This window comes from Camelus bactrianus, chromosome 2 (genome assembly GCF_048773025.1).
Source record: "Camelus bactrianus isolate YW-2024 breed Bactrian camel chromosome 2, ASM4877302v1, whole genome shotgun sequence".
In the NCBI taxonomy this organism is placed as follows: Eukaryota; Metazoa; Chordata; class Mammalia; order Artiodactyla; family Camelidae; genus Camelus; species Camelus bactrianus.
Genome location: NC_133540.1, coordinates 114,489,451 through 114,504,464, shown reverse-complemented (window position 1 = coordinate 114,504,464; position 15,014 = coordinate 114,489,451). Strand labels below are relative to the sequence as shown.

General features: G+C 37.5%; 1 protein-coding gene across 17 annotated transcripts in view; it reads left to right on the top strand.

Moving 5' to 3' along the window:
* The window catches only part of PCDH7 (protocadherin 7), a 387,317-nt gene that overhangs the window by 12,047 nt on the left and 360,256 nt on the right, over positions 1–15,014 (top strand). For 2 of the 17 annotated variants that reach the window (XM_074349459.1, XM_074349490.1), the window contains exon 2: positions 13,570–13,629. The exons of the other annotated variants lie outside the window; for them this stretch is intronic. In XM_074349459.1, the coding sequence (XP_074205560.1) occupies positions 13,570–13,629 (60 nt within the window). The remainder of the gene's footprint in view (positions 1–13,569; positions 13,630–15,014) is intronic. 17 annotated transcript variants of the gene reach the window in all.

Genomic DNA, 15,014 nt, shown 5'->3' with positions numbered 1-15,014 from the left:
AATTTTGGGGATAACCTAAAATGTGTAATCACATGGAGGGGATATTTATGAATATCTTCACAAAGAAGAACATTATAAGGCAGAATTATGCAAACTTGGTTTGCAACACACTATTGGGACATGAATCAATTTGTGAATTTCTACCACAATTAGAAAGATACAAAATAAAGCCAAAAATTTTCAAGGATTCCATCCATATAGTAAGAGTAAATATTGTCTTGGGAGATCTTTATTTCAGTTGTGTTTGTATGCCTGTGTGTCTTTGGCTTTTGGTTGCTTCATAAAAAAATGTGTCTTATTGTGGAAGCAGCTGAAAAGTATTGCGAACCACCACTCTAGACTGTTTGGGGTGGGAAACAGTGGCTATTTACAGTTATGACTGGAAAAACATAATAAATCAAAACAAAAGAATTACTAACGCTCCCCAGAATGTTAGTGTGTTATTAAACTGAATCAGAACAATCAACAGCAGTGAGCTTTTGAGAAGTCCATTATCATTCCTCCTTTTTTTTTTTTTTTTAATCTCTGAAGATGTCGCCCTTGGTTCCTATCCGTGCACAGACATTTCTCCCCCAAACCCCTGCTCCCAGTTGTCATCCCCACCTCAGGTCTCCTGACCAGGCTCCTTTTCAGTTACTGGAATTTACCATTTAGGGTGGTGCCTGCGGACAGGTGGAGGCAGACTCAGAGCCAACCATCCAATACCCTGTATATTTTAGCATTTGGACATTTTCTTTTAAACGTCAGGACAATACTTCATTCTACTCTATAAACTCTAAAGAGAAATATGAGCATGTTAGAGACTAGTTTAAATAAAGTTTATTTCTTTTAACACATCTCATATCAGCTGGTACTGGGTATGAAAAGAAAAATGAGATTGAGTCTTTGTCCTCATGGAATTAATATATTAAAGAAGATTACAGAGCAGAAAAACGATAGATAATATTGGCATTATGCTTCTTCAGTTTCAAAGCATTGAGTGCATGTTTGCTCCTCAGAACAGTCTGCAAGGAAAAGCACCATTTCTGAGACAAGGGAGCTGAGGTAATGAACAGCTTTTTCATGGCTCTGGTGGAACTGGCTAAGAACTATCAGGTCTTTGAAGAAATAAACCAAATTCAAAAGTACTGACAGCATTTAGGGGAGGTGGTGACATTTGTACTTCTGACTACAGTGTATTTTCAGACTTACCTGGGTAAAATCTTTGCAAAAGAATTAGAATGGGACTCATTTTTCAAACTTCTTTTGGTCACAAACTGCACTTTCTATTACAAAAAAAAAGTGCTGTGGGTATAATTTAGAGATTGAATTAATTCACCCAATTTGTAAACAATAGCCTCATATGTGATTAAAAACAAACAAGGCAACCTCAAGAATTGGGTAAATCACTCTAATCCTAACTTTACTTCTGAGGCTCTCTAGAAAAGCTATCGAGGTCCTTCAGAAGTAATTCCATGTTTGAAATAGCTACCTGGGAATAATTTCTATCTATAACTTTGCAAAACACTTTTCTTGGATGTGTATGATTTTTTTAATTCATTTACTTTATAAAGAATAGATTGGCTATGTCTTTAGTATACAGTACAAGGCTTTGTAATTAAAATGATGGCTAAAACAAGGCCCTTATCTTCAGCGCAAAAATAATATATACAAGGTAAGGGATACGTGAAGTTCAGGGGAACTATCCCCAAGTTTATCTTGTCCATCATGCGATCAGTGCCTACTACAGTGTCCCGCGTACCAGAGACACTCCTAAATATTTGTTGAACAGATGACTGAACAAAAGGCCTGGGCCTTGGTGCTAGGTAGCCTGAGAAATCCACCCACGTTGGATCACTGAACTGCGCTGTGGCCACTTTTCTATCCATCTCTGAGAACATCCTAATTGTTATTTTCTTTCCCTGCTGGGTGGATGTCTCCATGATAAAAGGCTACCTGCTGGGTTGGCTAGAGCCTCTGCCTTCTCTGCGGGGTGTGTGACTCTTGTTTTGGTACCAAATGAGCAATTGTCTGATTTCCCCTCTTTGCTTCCTCTGGGTGGTGGTATACACACCAAACCCTTAAAAAAGATAAAGTAAACTAAAGCAAACATGTAAGGAGGCACTGGTCACACAGTAGATGTGTGATATATTTGAGGGGCTTTGAAAAAAGTGTGCAAATGTATGGGTTTTCAGGATTTTTCTGGCACTCCATTTTTAGGAGAAAAACAGATACATGTGTCCCCAAACACATGCATGAGTCTCCGTTTTGTCAACGTGTATCTTCCCGCAGGTAGTAGTATTTCGCTGTGCCAACCCACGCTCACTCGTAACACATTTTTCCCCCCGTTTCCATTCTCACTGCCCCTGGGGAGCGGTCATCTTTAAAGGTGAGAGTCCAGCACATCTGTAAAGAGAAACATGTACTTGGCGTACTCGGGAGAGAGGTCTAGAAGAGGGAGTGTGCCCTGACTGGGGAGTGATGAGCAGTGAGGTGGGAGCTGAGAAATGCAACTCGAAAGCACGCCTTCCAAGCCCCAAATTCTAAGGAGCACCTTTTTTTAAATAGCAAATGACCTCCGGAGGAGTTGGTTCAGTCTTTGGCACACCTGGGTGTAAACCGCTGTAAGCAGATAACTAGGTCGGCACCTCACAAAGACCAGTAGTTCTTAAGAAATACAGATTTGATGAGGGCCTTAAGGAAGGGTGGTCAACTTTCAGTAGTTTAGAAGACCGAGAACTCTGTTAAGGCAACGAGTGGCTCGAACTCCAGCTGGGAGTCAGGAGGTAAGGTGAGATTATAACTAAATAAATAAACAAATAAATAAAGGGGGGGGGACGGGACTCAGTCCTGACAAAAGCCAATGTTTGTGGCCTTGAATTTTGACCCGGGGCCCTGGTGACCGAAGGATGACACTAAACGTCAAGGCTTCATGTGATTGCAAGATTTAGTGTCAAAAAGCAGTGGATGTTTACTTTCTCCCATTTCTGCCAGGTGTTCTGTTTGGGTTTGGTTTTTGTTTTCAGCCTGGAATGTATGTCCACCTGCTCTGTCTTCATTCATTTTCTACCCCTGTATTTTTGACAGAAAGAACAGAGAAGGAAAATAGAAGGGAAAAAAAACCACAAACTGCATGGCAATAGACTCCCTTTCTCTCTACTATTATTATTAGACTGCTGGAATCAAAGCTGTTGCCACATTACTGCCGTGGAGCTGTTTCTTATCCTAATTTACTTTGTTCTCAGAAATTGAGTTCTAGTAGGTCTGTACTGTATCCCAGAAACCTGCATTTTTGACATTTTCACTTTCTCTATTCTGATTGCAGAGGGTAGGTCAGGCTACAAAAAACGTGAGGTTTAGAGCCCCTGAAATCCCTAACTTCTGCTTCCTGGCTCACTCTTCGACAGCCTCTGGGAAGTAGGAAACTAAAGCTGGATGAGGTAACAGGAAAGTCTGCTTTCTTGTCCTGGCTCTGTCACTGACTGGCCAGTGTGACCTTATGTAAGTCCTCTGAAGTCCCCAAGCCTCTCAAACTCATCCTCTGTCATTTTACATAATAACCGCTGCTCTGATTACATGACAGGGTTCATGAGAGCCACATAAAACGTGTGGGGCTTGTCAAAACGCTACCGCAACTTAAGATAATATTTCTAGTTATCAAGAAATTTCTCTAAGCCCTTCTTAAAGTGCATTTACACTTTTGGGGTATTTTCACTATGATGTTAAAAAGTTATTTTGGTTTTGGTTTTGGTTTTTGTTTGTTTGGTCACAATGTACTTGTTTGGAGCCCTGACGTTCTCTAATCCTGGCTGATTTCTCCAGGGTTACACTGATCCTGCTCAAGGTGCAGCCAGTGCGTGTGCCTCTCTGTCTGCCGGAAGGCACTGGGTTTGGTCACAAATCATTTCAGTGCCTGTGGCATCTCGACGGTGAAAGAGAAGCAATAGCTTGTTGCTGTAAAACAAGGAGTTTAGGAAAGGCTCACAATAGTTTGTATCCATTTTGATACTTAAAATTTTTTTTCATTACTTTTTAAGAGTGCTTTATTCTTCTGCGCATTATCTCCTGGGAGGTTTTCTTTCACTCCTCATGCCAGCCTGTAACGTTAAGAGCTGTCATTTATTTGAGCTCTAAGTCTGTGCGGTCACTCTGCCACGGGGTCTGTCACACGCATGCATTTCCTCCTCCTAACGACTCCAGGAGGCGGGGCCTGCTCTTTTCTCCATGTGACATATGTAACTGGGAAAAAAACAAACAGAAGCTCTTAGGTCCCTTCTTCTCTACCTAAAACAGGGGGCCTTAATTTACCTGCAGTCAACTTTCCTCCAACCTATTTCTCTCTTTGAATTTGAGAATTATTATTAGCATAATAGTCCTGATCAATGTTTGTATTATGCACAGATTTACGTATTCATATATTTAGGCATTTGTACGCAGTTTGCTCTAGTGCACAATCCCTGCTATGTCTCCTGAGCAGGCTGAGAAGAGAGTCTGTGATAGTCACAAGGACTGTGGTAACAAAATACCAAAATACTGTGTGGCTTAAACAATAGAAATTTCTTTTTTTCACAGGTCTGGAGGCTAGAAGTCTCAGATCAAGGTGCCAGCACATTTGCAGAGAGAGAGAGCTCTGATGTCCCTTTCTCTTCTTCTAAGGACACCAGTGCTATCAGATTAGGGCCCTACCCTCTGATACCATCTAACCATAATTAGCCCCATAAAGACTCTAACTCCAAGTAAGTCACTTTGGAGTTTGGGGCTTCAACAAGTGAATTCCCAGGAGATACAGTTCATTCCGTAACAGAATCCTTTCTTGGTCCGAGCAAGAACTTGTTGGACCAGATCATCATTTCTTCATGAGTTTGTCATTTACCACATACGGTCTGTACTTTCATAGGAAGGAAGGTACACTTCCCATTTTATGAGGACCTTTTCAACCCTTTTCAGATCAGCCTCAAAAGACGTGCAGCCAGATAGATGTGTTTTGGCATTGATGGAAAATTGGTACAATAGCTATAGCTTTTGTGAAATAATATGAATCTATAACATGTAGGCATGTGCATAAAATTTGAAATTCATGTTTTAGCTTATGTGTAACATTTTATGCACATCATTGAATGCTTTCTACAGTTTTCAGCTTTCACAGGGATGTGTGACATTAAATAACATCTTAATTATTTTAATTTTGCCAACTGATAAGTTCATGTAGGTATATTAATTAATATAAAATCAATATTTGTATAAAAGAGTCCAAAAATTGTTCCACAAATGTAACAGAGTTCTTTTTAAATGATGATGTTTATATTTAGTTTTAAATGTCTGGTATATTTTCAGCATTAAAGTCCGAATGAAAAGCAGTAGGAGTTGAGTGGGGAGGGAATCAGTTGAAACAGTAATAAGGTAGGCTTAATAATCCCTCTTTTCAAAGGACAGTCTCAGTGGATTTGCAGGCATAGTGGCATAATTGGTCTGACAACGATCCAGTGGGTATGATTTCTCATGGCATATGGAAACTGCCAAGCATGTAACCGAGGCTAGTCCCACGCTCTGAGTGACTCTCCACCAGCTATTATTATGTGTGCATGCAACACTTTGCATCATGACGCAAACCCATGGACACATCAAGGGTTTTTTTTTTTTTTTACACTGTGCCTTTTAATTTTCTTAGTTAAAAATTCATGTGATGAAATACATAATGAGTAGCCTGGGAACTATATATGCATAAAGCAATGATTTTTTTAGGGGGATAATACATCAACATCAGGAGGAGGGACTCCTTTTCTGTCCTTTGGTCAGAATTTCTAACGTCTGAACAGACCTTTCCTAAGAACTACCTTTCTGAGCTTCCTGAGCTAATTTTACATTTGACCCCCTATATTAAAAATGGCAAGTTAATCAGTTCTTTTGTTCAGGGAAATGGCAATAATTATGGCATAAATTTAAAGGATTTTTTAAAAACTGCATCTAAATTCTAAATCTGTTTTTCAGTGTATTTAACTATTGAGCACAAAGACCAATTTTAGATACAGAGATGGCATTTCCTTTGGGCGTTAGGAACAAAAGATGGTGATGCCTATTTTTTCCAAACCAATGCACATAGTATTAGGTCAGGAGCATTCAAATTTACATTGTTACAAAGACTCCTAGCCTTTCTCTTCAAAGTTTTACCTTTAATAAGAAACGTGTATGTGTAATTATGTAGATGTATATACGTATAATATATATATGTATGTATATATACATTCACATACACAATACACACACAGAGGTAATACAGTAACATTTCAGAGAGCAAATACTTAATATTGTATGCCAATTACATGATTATATGCAAGGCAATGTTTTGGAGACTGGAGAAAGCAATAATAAAAACAAACATTTCTCCTCCTGCAGAGATTCATTTTTAGTGGGATAATACTTAAATAATAGATAAACTTACAATGCACACTATATACTATGCAGTGGTCAACATATTTTACATGTGTTAACTTACTATGTAGATACAACAGCCCTAGGAAGAATGCCTATGATTGTCTTCATTCTGTAGTTGAGAAAAATGACAGGCGGTGGAGTCGAGTAACTTGCTCATGGTCTCACAATTTATAAAGCGGCAGAGGCCAGTCTCCACCACCATGCACATGCGGAGTAGAGGAAACAGATCTATTTTATAGCTAACTAGTTCTATGAGAATGAAATTGAATTCACTGATTTCTCTTGAAGGCTTTGGTGATATTTCAACCTTCCTATTTTAATACCTTTTACTATGTTCTTGAAATTAGGTCAGTCAGTCCAATTTTATTTAATACTACCATCTTAAACCTTAATCAAAGTGCAAATCAAAAAATGGGAAGACAGATATTAGACCAGTAGGCCCTCCTCCCCTCCTTCCCTCTACCCATTCTGTGCTTGGGGAACACCTCATAAATGTATTTTCCTTTTTTTGTCATTTAATTTTAATATTCTTCATTTCATTCAGTATTCACATAGTCTATTGTGTATGTTATTCATACAACTAGGAATAAAATGTACTCATTAACTTTTGTGAATTGCCATTTGATTTAGGACAGGACATGCCTTTATATAGAGAATAAATTTTTCATTAGAAGATTCTTAAAACATACATTTTGCTTACCTTTTACTAAAAAGAAAAGTCATCTTTTATCTTTCCCTTAAGCATTCACATTTGAAAGAAAACAAACTAAAAATGAATTCTTTGTAAGAGATTTCCTGTACATATTCTGGTTTTCTTTAAATTGGGTGCTCATTATTAAACATTCAATTAAAATATGACCTATATATAGTTTTTTTCTTAAAATACATTATTTTATATTCTTAAAATATATATATATTATCATGTTTGCTATTTCTTTGTTTAAACTGTGTGTTTAGATAGATATCATAGATAGATAGATAGATAGATAGATAGATAGATATGTATATTTCTTTATGAGACACGTTTTCAATCACCTAAAATTCAGGTGCGTACCAGTGAAGCCCATCTGAAGTTGAGTCTTTATGACGATAATGATATACCCATTTTTGCTATGACTGTGTCTTCCTAATGTGTTAATGATACGTTTTTAAATATAGGATATTTATTCAATTGGCAGATGTCCCAAAATGTGAATCTTTGTAGTATAACTTTGGGTTCAGTAATATAATATCCCTATACACTTGTCATCTGGGTTGATCTTAGTGTTACTGGAATGATTTTAAATTTTTCAATCTTCAGAATTAGTGAATCAAATTTTTGAGGCTGTTGTTTCCACAGTCCACTTAATAATTTGTGGAATTTTGTTTCCTTAACAATAAGCATTAAAAATGTCACCAGCTTTGCAGTCATATTCTATTAATAGAAAGAAAGCATGATAAACTGGTAAGAAGCCCGACTAATAACCCCCTCCAGGCCTCACTTGAATTCTTACAAAGCCCACAGATCACCTCGTTACCATTTGGTTAAAAGTTTAACTTTCATTTGGAAACAACCAATTTAAAGCCAAAGGACTCTGGAAATTAATCAGCGTTAGTTACTGGACTACTACGTTTGAACATCATACATGCAGTCTGAAATTACCAGATCATTAGAGCATGAGCAAAGTAAGGGATGGAACAATTTGGTTTGAGCTGGAAAGCTCATTCAAATTTGGTGTCTGAAAATGGACAATTAGTTATGCGTCTCTAAACTTCAATGTAGACATTGGTACACTTTCAGAAAGAGAAAAAGAGGAGAAAAGACAAAGATTGCCATGTGTCGGGCATAACCACATTGTCAGGACCTGATGACGTCCACAATTCAGCCTGTATGTGTTATTATCATGCTAGCAAAATGTTTCCTGGATACACCTTGTGAGAGTTTTGGTTTTTTTTTAAATCCACTTAGACAAGTGGGAATTGTTTTCAGTCCCCAGCAATAAATAGTATGAATAACTACTTTACACAGTAAGCAAGTAATAAAAGTGCATGCTCATGTGTTATTGAGAATTCACCACTCTTAACTTCGAACTTTTTGATTGCTCTTTTGTAAAACAAGAACAGTTGTTGCCAGAGCACAAGGCAGAAACTCCTAATGGAAACCATGCATTTACAATCGTGTAACTGCTCTGTTTAGCCTGAGAAGAGTTTCAGTGAAGAATCTGGCTTTACTGTCAGCTTATGCTTTAAAATATCTATAAGGCTGTTTGCTAATCACTAGATGACGTGAACCTTGAGGGACATAAAGTGCCTGATGTCCCCACTGTGTCACATTACAGTTAACGGGGCAGCGTATGCACATCGTGAAGGAAGGACAGACATGGCTTGTGAATAAAAAATTAATCTGTAGATAGTAATTTCATGTAGATGTACATGTAGATTTCTGTAATCTACGTGTACAAATGTCTGTATAGGTTTGGTTAGAAATGCTCAGCTCTACATTTCAGGCTGCAGAGGTGCCATGTGAAGAAAATGAGAGTGATCTGGGTGAAACCCAAACAAAGAAAATCCAGCAGCCCTTCTAGTCCTTAATTACTGTGTCATGCACACTTGTGCAGTTTATCCTGTGTTCAGAGTTGACCTGTGTGCTGCTTTTCTGATCTCCAGTGTTAGTAAGGACTAAGACAGGGCTGCCACTTGAGCTGTGAATTTTGTTTTGGTATAAAATAGTAACAGAAAGAAAGAAATTATTCATCACAGCCTATTTCATATGAAAAGACCTTGAAACACAGAAAGATCCTCACATCTAAAAGCATGACTTACCACGTAATATGCCTCCGCATTAGTGGGTACAATCCTGGCTGAGAGGCAGATGCAGCTTTTATAAGGTTTATTTTGGTCTTGATCTCTGATGTTGAACAGATCACTCGGTTTTCCTTTATCTCATTTTCCTAACTTATTCAAAACTCCATGGGAAATGTAAGAAACGAAAAATCAAACAGAGAAACACTGGATATTGGTGACTGCAATTTCTGTTATAGTAAACAAACTATCTTTAAGGAGGGAGGAGGGAGATTAAGCAAAAATGAAGTAATGATGCCATAGCTGAAGATAAGTATTCTCCTAGAAGAATTAGTTTAAAAAAATAAAGAATATTTTGTTACCAAAAATAACAGAGTTGTCATTTTGTTCCTAGCACTCATCTGTGGAGGAGAATTGAAGACATATTATTTTATCACTCTGGGTAAAAGCAGAAATGTCTTACTGAAGAAAGGAGAAAAAAGTATGCTTCAGACTAGAGAGGAAAGTCTCAATTTACAAAAAGGGAAAAATGCAGGGTTTTGCTCAGGTGTCTAAAAAATGTTTGGCTTATTTCTTTTTTATCATTTAAGCTGATTTCTTGCTGGTCCTTTTTACTGAATAATTGAAATACATGGAGGGTGGGGGAGGAACTTTTTCATCAAAGGCAAAAGATAGTGAAAAATGAAAGTACTGAGGGAATAGAGAAAGGAAGTTGTGTCTTTCTGTACTTTCATGATTGCCTACATTTCTCCCTAAACTCATAGTTGAAAAGCTCTGAAAGAAATATCAAGTCCTGAGCAAACTGCTAGAGAATAAAACATAACATCCTATGCCCCTTCTACCCCCACTCTCACTTTTGCTCTCTCTCACATGCACGCACGCACATACACTCGTGCACACATGCACACACTGCCACAGGCTCAAACTACATTAAGTTTTAACACAGTCATATGTTTATCTTTGCAAACAAACAAACAAAAATCAGTTTAGGGAGCATTGAAATTTGAGGGGCACGTTGGCATTTTTTGCAAGCTGCCTTCAGAAAAATGATGATTAATCCTCAGATTTCAAGTTGTGGAGGAAGATTGCTAGAATCATGACTTCAGCAAAGCGGACATCCTGCCTTTGGCAGTTTCCCTGAAAGGCATCGGATTGGAGGCAGTCTGTGTTTCCCTTGATCCTTCAGCATCCTGTGCAGTGGAGTCAGTCTGTGGGAGTCTGAGGTGCTGCTCTTTTCTTTTCCCTGTGGCATCTTGTGAGCTTTTACACTTGCTCTGGCTTCATCTTCCCACCAAGCAGGCTGAGTTTTCTCACTGTCTCGGAGGAAGTCAGATGTCAGTGAGTACCAAGCAGCCAAGTGATAAGAATATTTTAAATGCTGAATGTTTTTGAAGTTTTCAGCGTCTCAGCTGGATGGAGAAGGCTATAAAGGACTAACAAATTTGGGATTTTTTTCTCTTAAATCAGCAAGTTTCCAGTATTCCTTGATCATATAATTAAAAAATTGTAAAAGCAAAGGTAGAGCTCGAAGTTTGCCTAAGAGGTGTCCCCACCCACCTATGTAACTCTGCAGAAGGAGGGACTTTAAAACTTCTAGAAGCTGCACATCCACATGAGTGTTGTTCATTCACTTATTGAACCCCCAATTATTGATGTCTTATCGTGCTGGGTAAAGCAGGAGGTCATAGTCTTGTGGAGGAGACAGACTTGTAAAGGCGTAATTTTAATGTGATCTTATAATGGCTCTAATGGGAGCTCTGGTACTTTGGGAAGGACTTACTGATTCCTAGGAAGGTTGATAATAGACAGTCACTTCACAGGGAAGTTATAATGCGGCTTTCATTTCTCTCTCCTGCAGCAGTCCTGCATCAGTCTTGCAACTTTGGCCATAGGGAATTGACTATTCTCTTGGGAACTGGGTTGGAACCCTACCTTCCTTTACATTTCAACAGGTTTTTGCTTTTGATGCATTTCTAATGGATTTTTCCTTTGATTGTTAAAATTAGAACCAGTTAATGAGCAATTCAGTGAGCCTCACTGCTTTGTTGTTATCCTATCTTTTTGACCAAAAACTGAACTTACTCACTGTAACTGTTCACTCTGAATTCTTCACACTTGGCTCTGAATGATTTTAAGTAATTTTCTGATGTCAAACCACCTTCAAATGGCTACTATTACTATCATTGAAGAGATTGAAAGAAAAGGAACACATGCTGAGAAGCAATTTCCCAAAGAGGAGTCATATAGATGCTTTTAATCGTGGCAACATTGCTGGAATATTTACACCCTCTTGAGGCAACTTCTTTGAAAAATACAACAATTCATCTGAGTCATAAGTGATATTTTCCTAAAAACAGTTAGTCACGTAATCTTGTATTTTCACACCTTGTATTTATTTTCTGCATTGATTATTGAAAGTGTTATAGCCCTAGTAGATAGCCTAAGAAAAATCACAATGATTTTTTTTTCCATACAATTTCTAATTATTTTAGATGCTTTTCTTTTTTTTTTTTTTTTTTTTTTTTGGTGCTCTGTTTTTTTCAGCTGAGCAGCTATCCTGTGTTCTATTAACACTGGTACTTGTTATCAACCGGCTTCCAGATAATCCTGCTTAAGTGACTGGTTGATGACAGCTTTTAAGATATTGCCTCTCCAAGTTGTATTCCTATTCATGGAGGATTCTGGAAGAACAAAAGCCCTGATGTGAAGCTTTCTAATGAAGGGATTTATATAAGACATTATCCAGAATACAGAGGAAAACATTTGGAGACAAAGCAATCCTAGTTGACTATTCTGTCATTCTCGGTCCCTTGAGCTCTTAAAGGTGTCACTTCACGGTAGATCTTTGGTTTTGTGTCCAGGTGGCAGTAAAGAGTAAAGCATTCTTTATTTAGTGCCAATGCCACTCAGGGTCAAATTACTTATTTCATTTTGTATGTATATATACATTTTTTTTCTCAAAAGAGATATTATATTTTAAATCCTAGGGTAAATTTTGGCCTGGAAACCTCTCACCCTGAGTGATAACAGAGGCTAGTAACTCCCATTTAGGTGATAATTTTTTAAAAATTCAAATTCTAAATTATATTTCTCAAATATATGTATCTTCTCTAAGTATTAAGTAAGAAGCAGCAGGCAGAGGGTCACTTTTTTTTTTAATGTCCCTGTCAAACCTTGTGGTAAAAAGATCCTGAAAAAAGGTTATTTATTGGAAGAACATTCAGACTGATTTTTCTGGAAATTAGCTTCAGTTGTAAGGCCTATGGCATGAAGGGAGAGCAGATGGGTAGAAGTTCTAGAGGGTGTCACCGGGCAGCTAGCCTTGGTTGCAGTCTCTCCCTTTGCATTTTGGTATCTCTGTTTCCTTGTGTTTTTTGCTACCAACTTTTCCAGTCTCCTGAGACCTTATTTTCAGTAACTATTCTTGAAATCCAGCCCATTTACTTTCTACAAAATCTTGCAGAATCTCTTGATAATTCTCTCTGGACAATGGTTTAAGCTAGTACATAAGTTGGGATATTCTATTGAGAGCGTATTTACACTGGTGAATATTAGTGGGTTAATATGCTAATATCACTACCAGCTATTTGTAAAAGCTGGAAATTGACTTGATGCAAGAACAGTCCAGCTAGCAATGGTCATTCCAATTGTCTAAGTCTGGCTAATGGAAGATTTTTTTTTCTTTTTCTTCCTTCTTTCCTTCCTTCTTTCTTTCTCAAGTTTTTAATTGGGTAGAGTCTAGTAAACCATAAATAGATGTTTGAGGACTTAGTCATACTGGTTATTTTTATCACTGGGTCTTTTATACCACTGTTATCATGGTGAATTCTTCCGTGAATCAGAATAGAGCAGTATAATTAATCATTTGAACAAGATTTATGATGTGTCTTAATCCTTCAAGTATTTTAATGCATTTTTGAATTATTCTTCATCATGGCAATTTATATTGTGGTTTTCAAAAAGGTGTTGGCTAAAACCATTTATGTAATGATCAAATGTTTTAATACCCTTTGCATAGTTAGTGTTGAACTCTGTCTAAGAAAATGGAGGTGTGATGGTACTACACAACTAGGAAGCTTTAATTTATGTCCTAAGGGGTGTTGGTTAATGCATCTAACCATCATTTTCCATTTTCCAAGGGTCTGCAGGCCTTATTTTAGTCTTGAATTAGTTTCCTATTGCTCTTGTACCAAATTATCATGAACATAGTGACTTAAACAACAATCATTTATTTCTCATACCTCTGATGGTCAGAAGTCAGAAATGGTTCTCCTCTGGCTAGAATCAACGTATTGGCAGGGATGTGGGGTTTTTTTGTTTTTTTTTTTTTTTTTTTTTGGAGAGTTGGGGAAGAATCTATTTTCTTGCCTTTTCCAGTTTCCAGAGACTGCCTGCATTATTTGGCTCTCGACTCTTGCATCTTCAAAGCCAGCAATGGTAGGTAGAGTCTTTTTCATACAACCTTCTGGCTCCCTGCTCCTCTCTCTTACACACTGAAAGGTCTTGTAATTACATTGGACTCATTTGGATAATCCAGGAAAAATCTCCTTATTTTATGATCAATTTATTAGAAATTGATTCCATCTGGACTGTTAATTCCCTTTGCCATGCAAGGTAACATATTCATAAATGCCCAGAATTACGATGTGGACATCTTTGTAGGGGCATTATTCTGCTCACTACAGATCTGACAGGCAAATCTAAATATTTGATAACCACATTTTATAAACCACAAAATACTATTTGGGCAGTCTCCAGTTTGACTTTTTTTCCCCCTGTGAAATCTCAACAATTTATCTTATCACCAGATAGATATTTTATTATTATCTCTACTGGATCTTACCTTTCCCTCAAAAGAATTTGTATTTGAAAAAGCTTAAGGATAGAAAAGGCTAAAGTGATTTTTTTTTTCTGTAAGATAAACTTTTATATATAAAGCCATCAAATGTTTTAAGATGTGACCAGTAATATGATTTCATGATTTCACTCTCAACTTTAATAAGAGTTTATAACTGCAGTAACTTTTTAAACTAGTTTTTATTTAATTTAAGTACCTATTATGTGCAAATACTATAGTTGTTGTCAGATGGGGTCTGACTGACTTGCTCAACCAGAGGCAGCAAAGAGGTGAGAATAGCTTTCAGGCAGAATATATCTGATTCCTCTTTGGGTTTTAATATCCTAATCTGTAATCTGGGAATAGTGGTGTCTGCCATTGAAGGGGTGTTATGAGTGTTAAATGAGATAATGGAGCCACAATCCTGGGACATACAGGAACTCAACCAAGGATAGTATCCTTACTCTCCAGGACTTGGCCCGACAGTGATGCCGCTAGAAGGGCAGCATGATGGCGGGGCTGTCTTGAGGGCAGTAAAATGTAATTCTATCTGGCAATAGTCATAATTCCTCTCTTTCTAACTGCCAGGGCTTATGATTTGTTTTATTTCAGGAGTCCATACTAATTGTGATTGGACTACTAGGTATCAACAGAGGAAAGGATATGTTTTGATTTAGAAAAGACCATTCAGTCATAGCTTACTCAAAAGCATTCAGTTTAGTCCTGTGTGAAGTTTCACTGGAGACTGTGAATCCAAGATAATGTCCCCCTATGAAAGAAACATAAATAAATAAATAAATGTTGACTCTGGAGAAAAGATTTGGTCTCACCAATTCTCATCAATCAGTGTTCCCTGAGATAAAAGGAAACGTTACCTGGTGCTCCTTTGATATCTGAACTTCTTCTGGCACGTATATGCTGACAGCACTTTGTTCCTGAAAGTCTGATAGCAGTTTGTTTCTCTTTGTCTGAATGAGCAGATTTC